General features: G+C 36.7%; 1 protein-coding gene across 1 annotated transcript in view; it reads right to left on the reverse strand.

Moving 5' to 3' along the window:
- Positions 1-24,739, reverse strand: part of CPED1 (cadherin like and PC-esterase domain containing 1) — a 442,403-nt gene that overhangs the window by 257,876 nt on the left and 159,788 nt on the right. The window contains exon 9 of the mRNA XM_043967578.1: positions 24,362-24,530. Coding sequence (XP_043823513.1) covers positions 24,362-24,530 — 169 coding nt within the window. The remainder of the gene's footprint in view (positions 1-24,361; positions 24,531-24,739) is intronic.

The following is a 24,739-nucleotide window of genomic DNA, read 5'->3' on the forward strand; positions in this document are numbered from 1 at the left end:
CAATTATAAAATGGGAATAATAATAGTACCTACCTCACAGAACTATTGTAAAGCTTACATAAGATAATATTTATTAAAAAAAGTACTTAGCACAGTGACTAGCACATGATATATAAATGTTTATTCCCTTCCCTTTGTACAATTCAACCCCTCCTTCAGTTTTACAATTGAAGAAACTGAGGCCCCAGGAAAAAAGGTGATTTGCCTAAAGGCATACAAGTACTATTGTAAGAAGAGCTGAGAAACAATCTAGAGTCTTCTAACTAGGTATTCAGTAATCTTTCCACAATGCCTCTTTTTACATTCATTACTTAACACAACAATCTGGTCATTAATGATTTTTAATTTGGGCCACATCTTCATCTACTAGGATGTTCCCAAAACACTGACTCCTCCCAATGATGATGCCTGATCTAATGTTATGTAACCTGTAGTCACTTAGTAAACATTGTTTCACAAAAAATTTAAAATGCTTTAAAAGTTATTGTTTAAAAAAAAAGGTATTGTTTTAGGGGCAGCTGGGTGGTACAGTGGATAGAGCACCGGCCCTGAAGTCAGGAGGACCTGAGTTCAAATCTGGCCTCAGACATTTAACACTTACTAGCTGTGTGACCCTAGGCAAGTCGCTTAACCCCAATTGCCTCACCCCAAAAAACTTTTTAAAAAGGTATTGTTTTAAAAATGAAAACCCATTCCAGATTTGAATTTAGTTCTTTTTTTCCTACATCAACTGGACTCATGAATAAGAATACTTCTGTCATAAAAGAGGATGAAGTTCAACAATACTCTTCCTCCCCAACCATCTCAGGCTATGTGGATGATGATCCTGCTTCTTTCAGAGTAATCCTCAGCACATGATCATGGCCTGGGAAGCATCTTCCCACATCCTATGTGACTAGATATTGATCATCTCCCTAGCCAGATATGAGGATTAGATTGCCCAGAATCCTATCCTATCCTATCCTAGACCATAACCATCCCCATTTGAATCACTGTGGTTCCTGATCCAACTATATAGAAGAGCCTCTAACACCCTTTGGGTAAAATGATCCTTCTTTCTCTTATTGTATTGCATTGTATTCTGTTCTGTTCTACATATTTTACACATTTCTTTTCTTTTCTTTTTTTTGCAGGACAATGAATGTCAAGTGTCTGAGGCTGGATTTGAACTCAGGTCCTCCCGAATCCAGGGCCAGGTGAGAGTAAAGAGTCAAAGATAGTCATAAATTTGGGAAACCAAGTGACTGGAAATTTTATGGTAGTAAGGAAGTTAGAAAGAGGGGTGGATTTAGGGGGAAGAAAGTGAATTCAGTTTTGAATATGTTCAGTTTGAGATGCTCATTGGACATTAAGGTGGAGACATCCAAAAGGCACTTGGCAATGTGGTACTAGACCTCAAGAAAGAGATGAAGGCTGTGTATGTAGATATGATAATCAAGGTGTAGTGATTATCAAAGATGTGATAATGCATCATCAAGAGAGGAAGTGGAGCCAGATAAAATGGCCTAGGACAGGATCATGGGGTATACCCATAGCAAGTGAAACAGATGATTAAGCAAAGGAGACAGAAAGATGGAATGTTTTGTGGAAGTAAGAAGAGAAACAAAAAAGAGAAGAGTGTCACAAAAATTGCAAGAAGAGACAATCTGGTCAGCAGTTTCAAATGGTGCAAAGAAGTCGAGAAGGAAGAAGACTGAGAAAAGTCATCCTGATACTAGGAATTCTGTCCTTTTTTAGTGCTATATGTTTCAAGTATTTTGAATATTAAAAACTAGTAGTAGATTTTTTAAAATCCTCCTGAACCAAGTTTTCCAGGGCTATGAATTAACATAGCTAAATAAGATCAGGACCTATTAATCATCTTATCTCTGCCAATGAGCTAAGATCTAAAGAGAATCTGCGAACAGGAAAGCTCTTCCCAACCCACATGGAGCACAGATTTTAAACCAAAAATATCAGCTGAGTCCCCTGGGTTGTCTTACCAAGATCATAGGAACTTAAATTCGAAAAATTATAGCAATTTTCTAAAAATGTAGGGGCAGGGGCAGCTAGGTGGCGCAGTGGATAGAGCACTGGCCCTGGATTCAGGAGGACCTGAATTCAAATATGACCTCAGACACTTGACACTTACTAGCTGTGTGACCCTGGGCAAGTCACTTAACCCTGATTGTCTCGCAAAAAAAAAAAAAGAGAGAGAAAAGAAAAAAATGTAGGGGCAGATAGGTGGCACAATGCCAAGAAAACTCCAAATGGGGTCATAAAGAGTCAGATACAATTGAGACAACTGAACAACAAGTAACAACAAGAAAGCATATGATGGGTCAGGCATAAGTCATTTAGGAATAATTTGACCTAGATGTAACTTAAGAGTTGAAGAAACCAAGCTACATCAAAAGAAAAGAAACAGCTGCAGTAAACAACTAGTAAATATTCTTTAAGTAGAGCCATTGAAAATACTGGTAGAATGTTTGCAAGGTCAGCATGATACGGCCTGAAACCCAGGAAAGTAATCTTTGGATGCCAGATAGGAAGAACTCCTTCTAGTCCAGGGGCAAAAGTAAGACTCCCGGAAATCTTAGAGCCAAGAACATGTTCATGAAGGGTAAAGAAGGTAATTGCAAGGTAGTTCTTTGAGGGAAGAATCTGAAATGAGTTTAGGGTTGGGAAGAGAAGTACTTTCCTCAATTTAGGAGCCCCACATATAGAGATAAATTTGGTGGAAAAGTTATAGAAGAAATTTTTTTAAAAAGTCTAGCAACCAGAATCTACCTTGGGCTGAGATGTTAGAGCACCGACTAGCATTCAACCTAGATAAAACTGGGGTCGGTTGAATCTGAGACAAGACTTAAAAGTAGGGGGCTCAGTTATGGAATAAGGAGTAGCTAAAAAGGGTCAAGGCCTAGGTTTAACTCTCTCCACATAAGTACAGAAGATAAGAGGTAGACATTAAAACTTTTATAACTTTAATAGGTTTATAGTTTAGGAAGAACATTACCTACCTACCTATCTACCTTCTTTCCTTCCTTCCTTCCTTCCTTCCTTCCTTCCTTCCTTCCTTCCTTCCTCTTTATTTCTCTCCTCTCTCTTTTTCTCTCTTTTCTTTTCTTCCTTCCTTCCTTTCTTCCTTCCTTCCTTCCTTCCTTTCTTTCTTTCTTTCTTTCTTTCTTTCTTTCTTTCTTTCTTTCTTTCTTTCTTTCTTCCCTCCTTTTCTTCCCTCCTTCCTTTTTCCCTTTCTCTTTCCCTTCCTTCTTTTCTTCTTTTCTTGCTTTTATTCTTTCTTTCCTCTGCCAGGAACATAATACATATTCAGCAGCCTTTCTGGCCTCACTATCCCAATCTGCACTGGCATTGGTAGGTTTGGTTCCTAGAATACAGCTGACTGCAGAGTTCTAAGAGGAACTCAGAAGCATTAAGGTTTGTTATGCTTCCACTTCTAGGTATGAAGGGGGAATGTGAATTTCCTTGCACAGAAAGCTATATAGCAAAGGACCAAGGCTTGGAATGAAGGCAGAGGAGAAAACCATTAGGGGCAGCCATCGAGCCAAGCTCTATGCCCTGATGGTAGAAAAGTTGGTACATGAAAGACTCTATAAAAGAGAATTTTACTGCCAGAAAATTTATTAATTGAGGTATTTATGTGCAGTTCTTGTAAAAAATCTCTATAGAAAAAGTAGCTACTATGCTATTATTAGGGTGAAGAAGGAAGATCACCAATAATGATGGTCTCAGATTTTTTTTTTTTGCCCTATGTATCATTCTACAAGCTTCCCAGGATAACAAAAAAGCCAACTAATCATTCTCATTCTTTCTGCTTTACATTTGAGATTCGATATGATATTTGCTTATAACTTTGTCTGAAAGGATGTCATCAAGCCACTATTCATTATTTTTCAAGCACTTTTCCCATTTAACAATGACTCCTTGGGAGCACAAAAGTGAAATATACTTCCTTATCAAAACGTTTTTCTTCTCTGACTTCTGGGTGAAGAACAATGATTTCATTTTCTGTGATTGGAATATATATTCCACATGCAGAATAATTGTACATTCAAATACACTTTTTAGGTGTGTGGAAATTGTGTCTGTTCAAATCTGGAACATTCCTTTGAAATGGTGTTTTTCAAACTAGGGAGAAGTACATTCAGGAGATGTTTTGAGGGAGGTCTGCTGGCCAGTGATATATGTAAGATCCTAGATAGCTATTCACATGGGAGGGGTAGTTAATGGGAAAACAGGCACAGACACTTTCTCCATCTACAATCACATTTATAGAGCCCTTTAAGGAGCTGATTAGAGCTTCAAAAAAGCCCTGTGTTTTGATGGTGTATAACAAAGGTATAACCTACCCTTGCAAGATCAGTCAATAAGCATTCATTAAACACCTACTATGTGCCAGGCACTGGTAAATGTTGTGCTACTATTATCCTGATTTTCGAGATGTGGAAACTGGGGCTCAGCAAGGTTAAGCCATTTGCTGAGGGTCATACCACTAGTATTTGTGCAGTTGTGAATCAGTTCTTCCTGACCAGGCCAGGAGCCCATTCACTATACCATGTTTCCTTTCCATAAGTAGCTTACTCTTTCTGCCTTCCATTTTCCCCCAAAAGCTGATATAATTATCATGAGCTTATTAGAGCACCATTAATTGATGTTGGGCAGCCTCAATGAGATGACAAAGTCATCATTTAAATTGCTTATAGAACAGAGATATGAAGTAATGAAGTCCACTGTACTAGAAAGAGTTGTCTCACATCTTTTCTTTTCTGAGAGGGGTAGTGGGGAGGGCAGTGAACCAAGAGCTGGCTTGGAATACAGAAATAACAGCTTTCAAATCCTGCCTCTGAAATATACCAGCTGTGTGATCTTGGATGAGTCACTTAATTTCTCAACCCTCCCAAGCAACAATCTTTGACTATATGCAGAGAATTTGCTTGTTTGCATTGAGAGAAGAAGTTTCCTCAGCAGGAGGATTTCCTATACAGATGAAATTATAAATCCCACATTTATATTTCTAAATTAAGCTATAGATATACCAACATTTGTACAACACAGTGATTTCTGATATATATATATATATATGTAAATGTTGTTGTTTTTTTGAAAATCACACTAGAAGAAATTGCAAGGACCCTTGGGCAATTAATTAGCAAATTTAATATATTTTTTAAAAGTAATTACTGGAGCAGCTAGGTGGTGCAGTGGATAAAGCACTGGCCTTGGATTCAGGAGGACCTGAGTTCAAATCCAGCCTCAGACACTTGACACTTAACTAGCTGTGTGACCTTGGGCAAGTCACTTAACCCTCATTGACCTGCAGAAACAAACAAAATAAAAATAAAAAGCAATTACTCCTTTTCTATTTTTTTGTAAACTCAGAATTTTGTATACCAGTTTTCTTAAAATGAGATGCATCTGTATGTTGCATTCATCTCCCATCCAGGGAGAGACATTCTCCTCTGCAAGACCCCATGAAAAATCTGTTCTCTGCAACTATCTCGATGCCTTCTTGCTTCTTGATGCCAAAGAACTATTGAGGTGTCTGTTAGAAAAATAAATGCCTGACTTGCAGTTTTCAAGCATAGCGCTGGGTCACTCATATCCTTCAGGAGAAATCAAGCTTTGTTTTTTTCAGCTCCAGGAAGACCAGTTAATATGAGGTTCTGTTGTCAGATTGAAATTGGGTGTCGGGATACACAATGAAGAGATTCAGGGAGAAAATGAAATGGGCTTGAAAGCAGAGTTAAGAAAAAAGACTGATGCCCACTTCTTCAGTAAAGGGACAAAATACAAGAATAATAACATTTCCTTTGGAGAAAAATAACTTTAGAAATTGGCAAATTTTATAGGAAAATTTTGTGGAAAAGGCAATTTCAGCTACAATGATGACTTGCCACCATGCAACGTCCGACATTAACAATGGGATTTCTACCACAGAATGGATGGCTAAATTAGATTACAAAATAAATATTTATAATCTGTGAAAAAAAGACCAAAGATTTGGCTTCAGTGAATATGTGTATTCTTTTCAAGTGTGCTTACAAAGCAATAACTAAGATGACCACTTGAGGGCAATACTGTAATTTCTTTGCTTTTTCATGTAGCAAGGAGATTGCCACTGTATTCTCTCACAAACACACACACACACATGCATCCAATCCCATGAAAAAATTGTTTGAATTTGCAACAATTTTATGTATGAGCTAAGAAATAGCTGCATTTCATTTGAAATGTACAATGCATATAGTACACAAAGAAAATATAAGTAAGGGGTTTTTTTGTCTTTCTCCCACTAGAAGGAATAAAATAACTTATCCTTCCTTTGACACATAAATATTGTACCAAGTTAACACACATTGGTGGGATATGTGCTTTGGGGTTCTCCACACAATGAACAGAGAGGATATTGTTATTATTAATACTAACAATAAACATTAAGTAAGAAGTATAATTTGCTGGGGAAAATAATTTCATTGTATAATGAAGATGAAAGATCATATGCCACCTGTCTTCTGTCTTGTATACATAGTCTGTCATGAACTTGGCTTTTAGGGTAACATTTCTGGGAAACATTTATTGCCTTCTCTTTCATCATTATGCCTTTGTAATCATACATTAAAAGAAGCTATTTTTATTAGTATACCTTGCAACATTTCAGTGAAGTAGATCACAATTCCATACCAAAAGAAAAACAGTTCTTCAAGGCAGGGTAGGCTGTTCTTCAAGTAGGGTGGGATGGAAATATTAGCAAATCTAGTATAAAATTTCTCATTAGCTTTTTTTTTCCCAATCAATGAAAAAAAAATTTAATGACTTTTCTTATATCCTTTTCACATATTAGTCATGCTCAAAGCTATCCTTTGATATCCTTGGCAGAAATGCCAAGGGGTTGGTCAACAATATGGTATTATCATTGGCTATCATTTACCCCAACCCAGTATTCATGCTTGCGGACTTGAACATACCATTTTGATATCCTTGAATACCCTAGCCTCCCAGTTGCTCAAACTCTTTGGCTACCATGACTCATATTTTCACTCTACCCCAGCCACCTAAAGGAGTGACCATGGTTTAGATATCATCCTCATGATTTCTTCTATGTCACTCCCTGAATCTTGAACTCTAGAATTCTCCCTGATGATCACAACCCACTGTATGATCACATCTCTCTACCTCACTTGTATTTCACTCCTCATTCCTCTCCAGGCTATATCAATTTCCTGTGCCTTGCTTTCTTCATCTTGAAGCTTTACTCTAGTTCTGGAATACAGACATCGGAAGTATCCTCCACCCCTGTGGCCTCTCCCTCTGATTGGATACCTCCTCCTAGAACCTCCATTTTAATGAGGATGTTCAGACTAGTCATATCTCAATAGTGTTCAAACTGCACTCTGAACTTTCTCTACCATTCCCCACCCCATACCTTTGTTTTCACTCCCCTCCTCAGCATTAAAATATAAGCTCCTTGAGGGTAAGGAATGTCTTTTTATTAGGATCTGTATTTCAGTGCTTAGCACAGTGCCTGGTACATAGTAAGCACTTGGTAAATACTTGCTTTACTGACCAAGCCTATTCCCAACCATGGAGACTAGTTGCACTTTTAATCCGTTACTCCTATTCTGGCCTTATTTCCTTCCTTTATGATATTGACCCTATGGTTAGTTGCTTCAATTATTCATTGTCATTTACTGATGAATTGCTACACTCTTCAACCGGCTGCCATTTATGGCCCGTTAGTCCTCAACTATTCATTAACTTCATCATCTGACAAAGGAGGAAAGTCTGCTAGGTCCATTACAAATTCATGGCATCTGATTTCAATTGTGCCCTCACCATTGCACAGAAATTCATTTGTTCTTGGATTAAATACAAAATATCCTTGTTCTCCTGGACTCTTCATTCTTCCTCTACACCTACCATATTCAATGTCACCAATGTTGTTCCATCATGACATGTCTCAAATTAATTCCCTTCTCTTCACTCTAGTTCAGGTAGTTAAAGTCCTTGTCAGTTTAATTGGCATTCTTGCCTGTAGCCTGACAAATTGATAATCCTAAAGCACAAGTCTGACCATGTTGTTGTTTTTGAGTTGTTTCAGTCATGGCTGACTCTCCATGATCTCATCTAGGGTTTTCTTGGCAGAGATACTAGAGTGGTTTTGCATTTCCTTCTCCAGCTCATTTTACAGATGAGAAACCTGAGGCAAACAGGGTTAAGTGACTTGATGAGGGTCACGATCTAATAAGTGTCTGATGCCAGATTTCAACTCAGGAAAATGAGTCATCCTGACTCCAGGCCCAGAATTCTATCCACAATGCATTTATTAAGCACTTGCTATGCACTAGACACTGTGGCAATAGCCTCCTAATTAATCAACTTGCTTTAACTTTCTCTCCAAAATAACCAACCCAAGTTTGAGAATGACCATATCACTCCTTAACTCAAAAACTTTCAATGGCTCCCTATTGCCTCTAGAATAAAATTAAAACTTCTCAGCCTGTAAAAATTGGAAATCAAAGGAATGCTCATCAATTGGGGAATGGCTAAATAAACGGTGGTATATGATTGTGATGGAATATTATTATGCTATAAGAAACAAGAAACAGGACAATTTCAGAAAGGTCTGGGAAGACTTATATCAACTGATGTATAGTGAAGTGAGCAGAACCAGGAGAACATTATGCACAGAGACAGCAATATTGTTCAGTGAAGAACTGCTAATGACTTAATTATTCTCAGCAATACAAGGATCCAAAACAATGCTAATAATGAAGCATACTATCCACCTCTAAATAAAGAACTGTTATTGATTGAACATAGACTGAAGCATGCTATTTTTCACTTTCATTTTTTTCTTTTATTCAAGTTTTCTTATACAAAATGACTAATATGGTAATGTTTTATACATGTATAACCTATATCTGATTGCTTACTGCCTCAGAGGCGGGGAGGGGAGGGAAGGAAGGAGAGATAGAATTTGGAACTCAAAACTTAAAATAAAAATGTTTATTATTGTTTTTCTAAAAAGAAGAGTGAACAAAAGCATTTCCTAAACATTAAACCATCATGAATCTTACTGTCTACTGCCCTGTTTAAATACCTTCCCATGTGAGGGAAGAAGTATAAGGGGGGGGGGGGGGAGGGAGGACAAAATAAGCTGATGGCAATAGAAGAGCTCCAATTTAACCCTTAAAAAACAACTTCTCAGCCTGAAAGATTGTGCCCTGTTCAAACTGGCTCCAACCTATCTTTCCAGCCTTATTTCACATGACTTCATCTTAACAGACTATGCATTCTAGCCAAAACATAGCACGAATTACTCCTCCAAATCAACATGCTTCCTCCCACCTCCATGTATTACATAGATCATCTCCCATTCCTGGTCTGAACTCCCTCTTCATATTCTCCTACTGAAATCCTTGTCTACCTTCAAAGCTCAATTCAGGTACCTCTTCAATGAATCCTTCCTCCTTACCTACCTATTAGTGTTCTTTCTTTTGCTCCTAAAAATATCTTGCATTTACTTATGTATGTACATTCAGTCGCCCAAGGGAATATAAGGTCCTTAATGGAAAAGACTATGTTTTTTCTCTGTACATACCAAACTCCTTAAATGGTACTTTGCACATAACAGGCATTTTTTAAATAGAATTTTATTTTCCAAAATATATGTAAAAACACAATTTTAACATCAATTTTTAAAAACTTTTTATTCCAACTTCTCTTCCCCCTCCATTCCCACCCCCCACCCACAAGAACTCAAGCAATTCAATTTTTTTTTTTTGGTGAAACAATTGGGGTTAAGTGACTTGCCCAGGATCACACAGCCAGTAAGTGTCAAGGGTCTGAGGCCAGATTTGAACTCAGGTCCTCCTGAATCCAGGGTCGGTGCTCTATCCACTGCACCACCTAGCTGCCCCACATAGCAGGATTTTAAGAAATATTTGTTGAATTGACTATGACGTGATAAAATATATGATATATCATAAGATATAGTATATGATTGGTATGATATATGATACAATATAATATGATGAAATGAGTGCTAGACTGAGCAAGGTGGTCTTGTTATAATCTTGTAAGTCACTTGATTTCCTCATCTGTAAAATGGAAAGGGTAGACTAAGAATCTAAGGTCCCTCCTAACTTTAGAAATCTATGATCCTGTGATCTATAATTCTTTGGAGATACCTCTGCTTTCAACAAGATGCAAATGATACCAAATGCACAAAGAGATACAAAGATACTAAAAAATTTAATCAGGTAGCTATTGCCAGTTAGCAATTCATAATGAGTAGAATTTTTTAATATAATAATTGACATTTATTTATATAACTCTTTTAAAATTTACAAAATACTCCCAACACATTATCTCATTTGAGCCTTATAACAATACTGTGAGCTGAGTGCTGCAAGTTCTATTACTCCCCAAAATGGGGAAACTGAGGCCCAGTGACAAATTAACTGTTCAAGGTCACACATCTAGTTACTGTCTGATGTGACCTTCAGACCCAGGCCTTGACCCCCCCAAAAAAATAAAGCACTCTATCCACTACACCACACTGTCTCCCATGCTGGACTATATACTGATCCCTAATATCTCTCTGCCCTATAATGAGTAGAATTAATGACATAACAGAGCTAGAGCTGGAAGGGATACTAGAGGCTATTTCGTCTAAACTTCTCTTTTTGGAGATGAGAAAACAGGCCTATAGAGGTGAAGTGACCTGTCCATAAGTGGTTAATATCATAGTGATGTAGTGAGACCAAGGTCATATAAGTAGTAAATATCAGAGATGAGACTTAAACCCAGTTTCTTTGATTTTTGTGGGTTTTTCCCCCACCACTGGACCACTTTGCCCCCTAACTCAGCATAGTGCTATAATTTGGGCTTTATGATGTATATATGTATGTGTATGTGTGTATGTGTATATATACACATATACACCTACAGAATATATAACTATGTCATATTATATATATATGCATATGTGTGTATATATATGACACGAAATCTCTCAAAAAGCTAACAATTATAGGAATTTCCATAAAATTTAAGTTTGTAGTAGTTAGCCTCATAAACTATGTTATTTATTTTTCTTCCTATACTCTGCTGACCTGACTCCAGAATTTGATTTAATGCATTATTTTAAAGTTGTTAGAGAGGAATGTTGGGAGAATTTGACTGGAATGCTCTATCTACTATAACTTGGCTCTACCCTCAAGATGGTTCTGCTATCTTGACTCTGTCTCTGTCATTGAATTTCTAACAACACAACTACTGCTGGAGGGGGAAAAAACCCTTCATTTGAGGAAGTCCAGGTAATCATCAGTATTAATTAAGCCTAGGTGAAAAATTTCCAAATAAGTCTAAGCTTCCTTAGAGTTCTTCCCATCCTAATTTCTTCTTCCTCAGATACAGGAGCTCTTAACCTGGAATCTATAAACTTGGTATTTTTTTAAATAGATAGATAGATAGATGATAGATAGAAATAGATAATTATATTTCAATATAATTGATTTCCTTTGTAATCCCATGTAGTTTATTTTATGCATTTAAAAATATTATTCTGAGAAGGGACCCATGACACAAAAAATCTTGTGAATCCTGAATACAATCCAACCTATACTTCGGTGCCACATTTATTTTCCTATTCATAGGATTATGTCACTCTCCTACTCAAAAAACTTTAAAGGGCTCTTAGCTAATAATGTTATATTTAATTCCCTAGATTTCTCTGAACAATATGACTCTAGGGGGCAGCTAAGTGGCACAGTGGATAAGGCACTAGCCCTAGATTCAGGAGGACCTGAGTTCAAATCCGGTCTTAGACACATGACACTTACTAGCTGTGTGACCCTGGGCAAGTCACTTAACCCTCATTGCCCTGAAAAATTAAATAAAATAAAAACAATATGACTAGCCTACCTTTCCAGGTTTATCTCTCATTACTTCCACTCACATGCTCTATGCTCTAGTCAAACTGGATTACTCATTTTCCACTAAAAAGAACACCCTTATGATGCTACTTTTGATGTTTCCCATGCCTGCCTGGAAGACTCCTCTACTTCCCTTCCATACCCATATCTGCCTGTTGACATCCTATTCTTCCCTCAAGGTCCTGCTTCCATGCAATATCCACCATGACTGGAAAGAATGCTGGACTTTGAGAGTGAAGACCTAACATCGAATCTGGTTCTAATACTTAGCCCTTTAACCATACAAATCACTTAACCTCCCTGGGCTTCAGTTTCTTTCACTCTCAAGTGAGAGGTTTGAGCTAAATGATCTCCAAGGTTTAAATCCTATGAGCCTAGAAGCTTTCACTGATTTTCTAGAGCCTCCCTCCCCCCAGTCAGCTGAAAGTCATCCCTATCTCATCTAAACTCTCAAGGCACTTGGCATTCTTCTTAGGCACTTATCATAATCTAATTTGTTTTTTTACTTATCAGTGACTATGTTTTATCTCCCTACTAGATTATAAATTCCTTGAGAACAGGGCTCACTTATTTATCTTTGTATCTCTCCCATCTCCTGGCACAGTGCACTTCACACAGTATATGGTTTGTTGAAAGAATACACGGATGAATGAATGAACTTAAAATTGAATTCAACTATTATCTATCTAGGTATCCTTTCTCAAAACCAAGGGGAAAGTGAGACTGCTGCACAATTTAAGCAAAACCTCATTTTTTTTTACCTGAATAATATAGGTTATTTGGGCAAAGGGCTAGCTTAGAAATTTTTCATTTTTTAATGGCAGTGGAGTCATTGATTCTCTGACCCTTTATCTCTCTCTGCCCTAGATATCTTATCCACTAAAGAAATAATAAAAGATGCCAAAAAATGTAAAGATTATCATACTTAGAAGGATTCATTTTTCTGTGGATATTTCAAATCTACTCAGGTGGTTTGAAGTATTGCTGACATGATTCTCCCTCCCCACCCCATCATTCACTCTTAATGCTTCCTTCATTTCTATAAACCTGAGAGCACTGAGGTGAAAAGCAACCCAAGAGAGACTGTCTCTTCTATGCAAAAGCTGAAAGGAAAATAACTGACATAGATTAATTTACAATCTCTTATCTAAGCCCCAAAGGCTTAAGGAATTGTAGATTCCAACTGTTGGAAAGGGCAACATTTCTTTCCGGGCAGTAAACTCTGATACTTTCACACTCTTACAAAAATTAGCCAACAGAGTTGGCTAATAACATATTTTGAGTAAAGAAAGAATACAAAAATAGCATTGAGTCATTACCTCTCTAGGCTCAGTAGGATATGGAAGGAGTTAATTTTCTTACCCTAGGTGACCACTAAATCCTAGAGTATCAGCCAACTATACATATATCTATTTTTTTGGCAAATGTAATTAACATTTATAAGCTAGCTTGTCTACTTTTTTATCTTCAGAAGGGTAACATTAGTAGTAGAAATGCATTAATTAAAGGTTATAGTCACACATTAACTATAATGAAGAATCAGTTTAAAGTGAGGTTGTAAACCTCCTACTACATGTCAGTAAAAGAAAACATTCCTGAATGTTATAGCCAGCCTAGCCTTGAAGCCCCTAATCCATCAATGATGCCACTTTGGTGGGACCAATGCTATGGAGAAACATTGTTAATGAAGAGATGTAAGTGGACACCTCTAATGTACCTCTTCGTGGACGTGGGAGGTCCACAGGTATTGCATGTTGCACATGATTTGGGCTTTTTCAACACATTAATCCGTTGTGCTAATTCTTTCCTTTTATGTATAAGTATTTAAGAATACTTTTTGTTTTATGGGATGGCTCTATGGGAAGAGGAGGGGGAGACACAGAGGAATAACAATAATGATGTAAAAATAGAAGACATCAATAAAAACTTAAAAAAAAAAGAAACTGTGTTAAGTCTAAATCCAATTTGCCAGTGACTAAATTTATACAGGGGAGAGTAAGCCCCAAACTATTGAGAGGAAATGTCGTATTTCTGTTTTGCTATTTCCTAAAAGTAAAAACCCCTACATAAAAGCTAATTGATGCTAATTGGTTATATGGAACTGGGGAGTTAATTACAAGTAGTTAACAGTGGAGGGGAAACATGGGAATGGCGACTCAAGCTGATAGCATTACAGAAAGGCCCTCCTAGCCCCTCAGAGATATCCCTAGGAACCTGAAGGGAATTATAGTCAGCCTTGTTCTGTGAGAATGAATCTGGAACAATCCCTACACTCATTTTCTATCAGGGAACTGCCCTTAATATTTTAATAAAATTGGAGTTCTTATTAAGGGATAAAACCTTAGTAACAATAGAGTGGAATGGAAACACTTTGAAGTCAGGAACTCCTTTTTATTTTTTTGCTTTTGTAACTCAGTGCCTTGATCAAAGTTGATTCTTATGGAAACAACCGCTACAAATGGTATGAAATCATAATGATCAACCTTGGCCTCAAAGTAGAGATATGAAGAGGCAAGTCTTTCCCACCTCCACCCACCATTTCTTTGTAGAGATAGAGAATGTTCAATATAAGTATGGATGTATCAGACTTTTGGGGCATATGATATTAATTAGTATGGATGGACTATTTTTTCTTCCTTTAAAAAAATCTTGTTATAAAGAATGTTTCTCTGAAATGGGGTGAGGGAGAAGGACACAGTGCAAAATGCAGGTGTCATAAAAGCTAAATATATCATTAAAATTTTATTTTACATAATAAAGCAAATGCTTGTTGAGTTAAAATGAATCACATTCTTACTTTGGTATTTCAAAAGGCCCTTGATATAGTGGATATGAGTTTTTTTTCAAATAATCCAGATTATGATTCCAGATCAACCCTTCTCCTCCTCCATAGCAGATGGGCTTCTTGAGTTGCTCTTGCAAAACAGTGATAGTCTTCTCTACATTTAGAAAGACAGACATACAGGCCATAATGGGAACTATTCCAGCTTAATAGAAACTGCTAGAGCTAGCTAGGTGTTCATAGGAGTAGCTATCAAAACCTCTTAAAAAGATAAGCTGCAAAATTACAAAAAAGGAAAATAATAAATGTTGGAGAAACTGTGGAAAAATTGGAACACTAATGCATTGTTGGTGGAGCTGTAAACCGATCCAGCCATTCTGGAGAGCAATTTGGAATTATGCTCAAAGGGCTATAAAGCTGTGCATACCCTTTGACCCAGCAATACCACTTTTGGGTTTTTTCCCAAAGAGATCATGGAAAGAGGAGAGGGAACCACATGTACAAAAATATTTATAGCTGCTCTGTACGTGGTGGCAAGGAATTGGAAGTTGAGGGGATACCCATCAATTGGGGAATGACTGGACAAGTTGTGGTATATGAATGCAATGGAATACTATTGTGCTGTAAGAAATGATGAGCAGGAGGAGTTCAGAAAAACCTGGAGGGTCTTGCGTGGGCTGATGATGAGTGAGATGAGCAGAACCAGAAGAACATTGTACACAGTATCATCAACATTGTGTGTTGATCTACTGTGATGGACTATATTCTTCTCACCAATGCAATGGTACCAAAGAGTTCCAGGGAACTCATTATAGAAGAGGATCTCCAAATCCAAGGAAAAAAAACAAACTGTGGAGTATAGATGCTGAATGAACCATACTATTTCTTTTGTTTTTGGTGCTTATGTTTTTCTATTTTAAGGTTTTTCATCATTGCTCTGATTTTTCTCTCATAACATGACTAATGCAGAAATATGTCTAATGTTATGTGTGTGTATATATGTGTATATATATATGTGTATATATATATATATATATATATATATATATATATATATATATATATATATATATATATATATATATATATATAACCTATATCAGATTACCTGCTGTCTAGGGGAGGGGAAGGAAGGAGAAAAATCTGAATTTGGAAAGCTTGTATAAACAAAAGTTGAGAACTATCTTTACATGTAACAGGAAAAAAAATACTTTATTTAAAAAAAAAGATAAGCTGCACGGGCCAGCTAGGTGGAACAGTGGATAGAGCACTGGCCCTGGGCAAGTCACTTAACCCCAACTGCCTCACCAAAAAAAAGATAAGTTGCAAAGTATTAAAGACAATATGAAAGTTTACTCCAGATACTAATAATGAGAAATAGAAATTATCACAAGTTTGAGATTTTTGCCTTATATCCAGCAAATTGGCAATGACAAAGATGAAAGTAGTAAATGTTGGTGAGATTGCTTAAGTATAGACACAATGCAGATGGAACCATGAGTTTGCCCAACCATTTCGGAAAGTAATTTGGAATGACACTAACAAAGTGACTAAAATACCCAGAATATACAACTGCTAAGCATGTACTCCCAAGGAGGTCAAAGATTTGGTAAGATAAAGATAAAAAGATGAAAAAATACCAAAATATTTATTATAGCACTCTTTGCAGTAGCAAACAACTAGAAACACATTAAATGTTCATTGATTAAAGAAAAGCCAGGGGGAAGCTAGGTGGCGCAGTGGATAGAGCACTGGCCCTGGATTCAGGAGTACCTGAGTTCAAATCCAGCCTCAGACACTTGACACTTACTAGCTGTGTGACCCTGGGCAAGTCACTTAACCCTCATTGCCCCACCAAAAAACAAACAAACAAACAAACAAGAAAAGCCAAATAAACTATTGTACGTGAATGCAGTAGGATATTACTATGCCATAAGAAATGATGATATGAAGAATACAGGGAAACATAGGAAGATTATTTTAAGTGATGCAAAGTGAAGTAAATAAAGCCAAGGGAACAACATACACAATGACTACAAAATGTAAATGGAAAGAACAACAAATCAAAACTGAATGCTATATGATTATAATCTCCAAACTTGGTCCCAAACAAATGTTAGATTTGGTTGATGTGTTGGTTAGTTCTGCTGAACTGTGTTTTTTTTCCCCCTCCTTTTTAGAGTCTGTTATAAGTGGTGGTTCTTGGGGGAGGGAAATGAATATTTTTGAAAATGAAGTGATGTATTAATAATTTTTAAACCTCTGGGTAATTTCCATGCTTTTGTGATGTATCAGAATAGGAATTTATTGGAGGTGAATAATAACGATCAGTTATTGGCTTATTTGGAAAGAAACAATAAAACAGTATCCTTCAAAATGGACTAGGACCTTCATTAAAAACAACAACAACAAACAACTGCTAATAGCCAATCCCTGCTTATGTACAATAACCTAAGTTTTGGGGTTGACAATACATAAAACATACAAAACCCTCATTAGCAGCATTTGTGGAAATTATTCATGTATATCAAAATAGGCCTTATGACATTTGAAAGTATGGTATTTTAAAGTAATCCACCTTTTGTAGATCAAGATAGTATGTAGTAATACTAATAACAGCAATACCTTCTTATAGTACTTATTTATAATGTGTTCAGATCGTTTTACTTTCCTGATGACCCCATGAGAAAGGCATGACCTACATAATTCCCCCATTTTCCAGAAGGTAAAACAAAGATGTTAATTGGTTTTGTGGGTCAAATTGCTAGCCCATGGCAGAAATAAGAGGTGCATATATCACTTCTTCATTTCAATTATATCTCTACTCCAACACTACCAACTTGGATTAATTAGCTAAGTGGTACTTTAATAACATTTAATGTATATGTGCTTTCAGATTTTAATTGATATAAATCATTGTAGATATACACATTTATGTGCATCATGTTTATTTTAAATCATACTTTTAAATGAACACACTGATTGTAGTCTATCGTTAAATTCAAATATGTGTAGGTTCAGTTATATATCAAACCTTCTCATAGACCCTGGGGATCATACTTTTATTCACATTCTTTCTATAGCTGATATAAATCTCTTGTACCTACTATAGGACCAGATGCGCAGTGAGTTAGTACCAAGTCTACAGCTTCAGCCTTATAATGAAGATCAGAGAATAAGCACTTACTGGGAAAAGAATCCAGAGTGAAATTTTAGCCACGTTTTAGAAGATGCTAGTCATTGTCAGTCTGAGCAGACATGTGAGCTTGGTTGCCTAATATTATCAAAGGCATTGAAAAAAAAATACTAATAATAAAGAAACTAACCACGTCAGATTTTCAAAACTAAATAGGGATTCAGACCTTCTTGGAAAAGGTCTCATAAATGATAATGTTTCCCTATTTGCCACCTGTAGTCCTCTCTTTTCTGTGCAGGGATAATGGTTTCATTGATATGAGTGGGAGTTGTAAGCATTGGAGATGGAAGACTGGCCCCCTGACAGCCTTGCAGCAGTAGCTGAGGAAGGGTGATTTACGACTTCAGGGCAAGGAGAAGGACTGTTTTAACTTGGGTTTCAATTAGAGAGGCTTCTCACAGACATCATTCTGCAGGAAAGGCTGCAATTTTTGTGATTACCCCCTTTTTGGGCTCTGTGAATATATTGGGGAAATGCAGGTAATGGTCTCTGTCTACTACATTTATCAGAAACACACTTCAAAATCACAGCAAAATAGTACATTTGATTTAGAAACAGTAAAAGGAAAAAAGATTCAGGCAGCCTTTGGGCAAGTTAAATTCTTTTAAAAAATCATCCCCATAGAGCTTTTTTAATAATGAGTGTCCACAAACAAAAATAAAGTAGGGAAAAAAGAGTCCTGAGTCTGGGAAACAGGAAACCTGGGTTCCACTCCCAGCTCTGCCTTTAAATAGATCTATGCCCTTGAACAACTTATATAACCTTGATCTCCTCATTTTAAAAATGTGGTGACAGGCCTTGAAAATCTCTAAGTTTCCTTCCACCTCTCACATTCTGAGACTCAAAAATGTCTTCAAATAAAAGTCATGTAATCAAGTAATGAATTCCTTCAGATTGTCTCTATAACGGACAAATTAAGGCTGTGTCTAGATGTCTGGCAATAGAAATCTGAAGTCATTCCAGCTATAACTTTCAGGCAAAGTAATCAATTCTACTCTCAGGTAAGAACACTAACCAGACAACCCATCAATTGTGGGAGAAGGCCACAAACGTGACCTCTTCATTAGAGATTTGTTCATTTTGCAGCTAACAAAGGGCAAAGAAGTTCTGCTTTCTGACATTTTTTGCTTAAGGGCACAGAGTTTAAGATACTGGTTGCAGTGATTCTCTTTCAGAGTTTCACTGACATTTATGTGGGACTAGTGGTCCCACTTAATATGAAATGCTCCAAAAATTCCAGTTTGAATCTAGGAAACTCCAAGGGCCAAGTTTCTTTGTAACCCTGAGACAACCTTTAATCAAATGGTCAAAAGTGACCTTTTGGGATGATTCTGCTGCTGCTGCTGCTGCAGCTATAGAAATAGCCTGAATATTCTATCTTAGAAAATATGCTTTATTCATCTAACTCTTGAAAAAATGAAATAAAAACTGAGTCATCATAGCCACCACTGAAATAATATAGCATGCTTTCTAACTTCAAAGGAGCTACAAAAAAGAAATGTGTTTTAATATCATATCATAAACTACAGAACGTACACTCTAAGACATAGCTTTTGCTTTAATTTTATTTTTTAAATTAATATGACCTTCAGAAAACAGCTAACTCTCAAATTCTTAGTCCTTTTCACTTTATATACATAGGATGTTTGGTTTAGAATATTTTTAAACATTTAGCTAAATGTAGTCCTTTTCCCCATCATTTTCTAAATTTATATTTAAATTCATATCTGTACCAATAATTCTTCCTATTTTCCCCAACTCCCACTAAAGCTTTAGAAGATAAAGTATCACAGCAGCAGACCTGATTGGAAATAAACGAGCTCATAGTTATATCTGTTATTGCTTTCATTCCTTCTTCAGCTGCCAGAATGCTCTGTAAATGGCCAATGATATCCTGCCTAGCAGACTTGCCCCAGTGCATGCAGTTCATAAACCCCCACTGATCTGACTGGTAACCTGGACCTTTGAATTCAGGACTCATTAGAGAAGGGGATAAAGTCACAAACCAAACTGCTATATACATAAATAATAATAGCATAGCTCATTATTGCAAGGTTTTATATAGACTCAGGGTCAAATCATCTTCCTCAAAACATAACAACTGCATATAGTAAAACTCTGATATAACCTAGTTAGCCTAAGAGGAGTGTATTAGTGTTGCCTGCAAAAACAAGTGTTTCAAAAACTGTTTCTGCTGCATTTTTTTTTTCACCTGAAGGTACCCAGCTGAAGCGCAGTTTGGAAGGAAGAATGGGTGATTTAAATGAGACCAAGTAAAAGCTAGTTTCTAGCAGAAGCAATAAATACTGGAGTGTGAATGAAATATTTCCTCGGATGCTGGGAAGCCTATCTACAGCATCAAGTAAGATTCTGGCATTTTAAGGAAATAATTGCCCTCTTGCTCATTTTCCGTGGAAGGCTGCCTTCTGCAGTCTCCCTTCGACAGCAGGCTTACCGTAATATACAGGAAATGTCAGCCTTGCCCTGGAAAATACAAATCCCAAAGTGAGGAAAGGAATGAGGAGATTTGCATAATTTTCCGTACCACCACTACATCTGGCACTTGTCCCACAGGTACTAAAAAATGATGAATAAGAAACAATGTAGTGAATAAAGAATGAATATCCAAGGGGAACCACAATATCGAAAGGTGTCTATACTTTTGTCTCCTCTTAAAGAAACAGGTCCAGAAAATTCACTGCTTTTTGCTTTGTTTTATGGATGACAAAGTAAAAGAAAAGCATTAAGGAAAGTAAAAGTGAGAAAAAAGTAAAATACACAAGAAGTACAAATCACCAACTGTGACACCTTAGAAGACTAGGTAGGAGGGGCAACTAGGTGGCACAGTGGATAAAGCACTGGCCTTGGATTCAGGAGGACCTAAGTTCAAATCTGGCCTCAGACACTTGACACTTACTAGCTGTGTGACCCTGAGCAAGTCACTTAACCCTCATTGCCCCACAAAAAAAAAAAAAAAAGACTAGGGAGGAGAAAATTACACAATAGATTCACAGCCTAGGGAAGGAATGGAGGACACTATTAGACTCCACTCTTACACTGAAAATGAAAAGAAAACATTTCCATTATTGGAGACATCCCTATCTCCCTTTAAAGAGGAAGCCAAATTATGATTCCTAGGGCATATATGTAAACACCAGAAAGCTAGCCCTGCATCTCAGAAGAAATGCTCTAGGAGATCTGCTTATTTTGAAATTTTGAAAGTTTTTGACTGAGGACTTAAAATTTAAAGACAGTCATTTTCCAGATCAAGTTCACTTCCTTTTGAGCTCTGCTTTGAGACAGAGACAATCATGCATTTTTCATTTTCTATTCCTTATGTTTGGCCCCCTTTTATCTGCTAAACATATATCCATTAAACTTCTTTTTCAGTTGAGGTCATCTGGCTTATTCTGAGCCTAAATAATTATTGAACAGTTGTTTATTCCCTTCTTGAAAAAATTTCCATTCTCTTCAAAATCATGGCAAATTATCTTAACAATTTAGGAAATCAAGTCAAGTCAATTGGCCATTTATTAAGTATCTGTCTGGGCCCAGAACTTGATAATTCAAGTAGATCTGTGATCTCATCAATATGGATTCCCTCCCCCCAACTATGCAAATTGCAACCAATTCAATGAATCTTATAGAGATATTACTCATGTCCACCAACAAAATCAGCAAAAGATAGCCATCAAAACTTCTGAAGGACATTTTTACATTATACTGACTTCTTCAGGTTACAAGTGAAGTAAGTATTCCCGAAGTGCATTAGCCATCTCTCATTCTTATGGTGGGCTAGCCTTTTGTTCCGGTCATACATTTCTCTGAGGTCATCTTTATAACACTTTCGTTATAATGCCTAATTTATAATGAATTGCAGTCTGATCACACTCAACATGCACCTCTATTGCCCTTTCAATTTCAAGTCCTTGGTAATTGTAGTATTCTGTCACTAGAAGTCATATATTATGTTAGGGAGAAATTGAGTCATTAAAAAAATAATAAAATTGTCTCGAAACAATCCTGTCTGCTTTCTTTTTCCTATTTAATTATGGTACCAGTTCGTGATATCTCTCTATGTCTATATCTATATCTATATATTTCTATGTCTACCTATGTATCTATATCTATATGTAGGGCAACTGGATGGTGCAGTGGATAGAGCATTGGGCCTAGAGTCAGGAAGACCTGAGTCCAAATGCAGATTCAGACACTTACTAGTTGTGTAACTCGTGGCAAGTCACTGAACCCTTATTTGCCTCAGTTACTCATCTGTAAAATGAGCTGAAGAAGGAAATGGCACACTATTCCAGTATTTCTGCCAAGAAAATCCCAAAAGGGGACACGAAGGTTTGGACATGACCTAAAAATGACTAAATAATAAACAAAATACTTATATCTATCTATTAAATCTCTATAGATATGTATATCTTTATCTATAATCTATTTCTAGAGAGAGTTCTCACAAAGTATTAGAAATCTTACTTTAACTTCGACTTCATACTACATCTCTTCCATTACAGTAAAGAGTATCTTTGGTGAGTGTTCATCTTTCAGTTTTGTTTTGTTTTTTTTGGTGAGGCAATTGGGGTTAAGTAACTTGCCCAGGGTCACACAGCTAGTAAGTGTTAAGTGTCTGAGGCTGGATTTGAACTCAGGTACTCCTGAATCCAGGGCTGGTGCTCTATCCACTGCACCACCTAGCTGCCCCCATCTTTCAGTTTTAATATTTGTTCAATATTAATAATCAGAACTTCAAGGAACAAAGTTATTTATACTGCTATATCTTTGACCCAGCAATATCACCATGAGGCCTATACACCAAAGATATCAAAGAGAGGAAATAAAGCCATGTGTACAAAATAATTATAGCAGTTCTTTTTGTGGTGGCAAAGAAATTGAAACTAAAAGAATTTCCTATCAAATTGGGGAATGACTGAGCATCTTTCATGGAATCATGTATGAGTTTGACATCTTCATGGGAAATATCTTGTTAAAGAAGAGCCCATAGGTGGGACTTTGCTCTACAAAATCCAATACATTTTTATAGTCAACAAAAAGCATACATAGGGAGATTTTGAATTTTTCTATGCTTTTCAGTCAATTGTGTTATGGCAAAGATGTGCCCTACTGTGAACCTATGAAAACCTGCTTATTTCCTGCTAATACTCTACTCAAAAATGTCATTGATAGAGTGTAGATTGTTATCTTACAACTCTTTTTTATGGATGGAAAAGTAGTCATGGTTATTAACATTTCCTTGGTTACCTTTGAAAGTAATGGTGTCAGAGATTTTCCCATAACTTTGGCATTATTTAATACATCTTAAGCATGGATTCCCCAATATTTTCAAAATTGTGTTTTAAGAACTTCCTCTGTGTTACTTCTTGTCTAGCTACTTTTTCCATCTTTGTTTTCTTCAGGGCCATATCACTACCTCTGGCAGTATTCAGGGTACTAATTTTAAAGTCTAAATGTGCAATTCCACTGTCCTTGAAGGGCAAGACACTACCATATCTTTAATATTCCATGCATGTTTTAAAATTAATAATTATAACAATATAGTCACTTTGTTTCCTACTTAGGCTAAAAAATTTGATAAGGGAAAATAATTCTACTTTTATTTTGTTATATCGATGATCACTCTTAAGAGATATCAGTACTATAGCTGAGAAGTAGTTTTGCAACAAGTGTGGTAAAAAGTACGCCAGTTTTTGAAGGACCACCCTTTCGGGGAGGAGACCGACAGCCGTGCATGGGCTACACACGCCAGCCCAGCTGCTAAGCACTCCACTTCCAGGGTGCGAGCTTAAAAGGCAAGGAGAGAACAGAAGTGAGAGTTCTTTCCTGCTCTCCTGGTCCGATGACTGGTGCTGCACAAAGGGAAGCTGACTGGAGTTCGACTCGGCCTGGCTTGCCATTAGTAGCACGTGCCTGTCAAGGCTCTCTCCCCCAAAAGTGGCCTTGGGCTTTTGGTGAGTTTTATATGGAATATAGACTAAGCTTAGACTTAAGACTATTTGTTTTGTATTTCTACTTTCCTATCCCTCTAATCAACATCACCTTGTAATTTCCAAACAATTAAAGCTCTAACTAGAGACCAGAGGCTTCTTCCATTTACTAGTCTGGGAGATAAAGAAGAGAAAAGTTACAAAGGGAGGTTAATACTTTAGTATCCAATTTTAAATCTCACACAAGTCAAAAAAATGAAACTAAAGTGATGAGTTTAAGGGAAAAAATTAATATAGCCCTAGTATTGTCTAGTGAATGACACTTTCCAGATCATTTCTGAACATGGTCCCTTGTTTTATTAATTGAAAATCTCTGCTTGCTGCACTCTGTTCAATGGGAATTGATAATCGAAAAGGTCAGAGAAAGGTCATTCAAGTAGCTTTGCTTTTTTTCCAGGTCATTTTGCATAAATAATAGCTTTAATAGAAGTATTACCTTGACAGTGAAACGTTTTTTCTTGGGTGGATTCCAAATTGTACCAGTTGAATGAATGAAGGCCCGTAGTGGTGTTAAAGATGTCACCAACACATAAGCTTTAATGATCACAGATAGGTCTTTGGCTTTAAAAAGCTGCTTATGTGTCACAGAGGCTGGGGTTTGACTCCTGAAAAGCAAGAATAACAAATTCAAGTTTTGATTATGTAGAAGCTGATTAGCAATTTGTAAATTGATTTGGGCTCTTAATCCCCTTCTACCTTTCAACCAGAGTCTGGCTTTTAGCAATGTTGGTGTATACCAGAGAGTATACAGTGACAGATAGAGGAAACAAACTTTCCTCAGATTTTCTACTGATGATAAATTTGATAAAAGTGA

This window comes from Dromiciops gliroides, chromosome 5 (assembly GCF_019393635.1).
Source record: "Dromiciops gliroides isolate mDroGli1 chromosome 5, mDroGli1.pri, whole genome shotgun sequence".
NCBI lineage: Eukaryota > Metazoa > Chordata > Mammalia > Microbiotheria > Microbiotheriidae > Dromiciops > Dromiciops gliroides.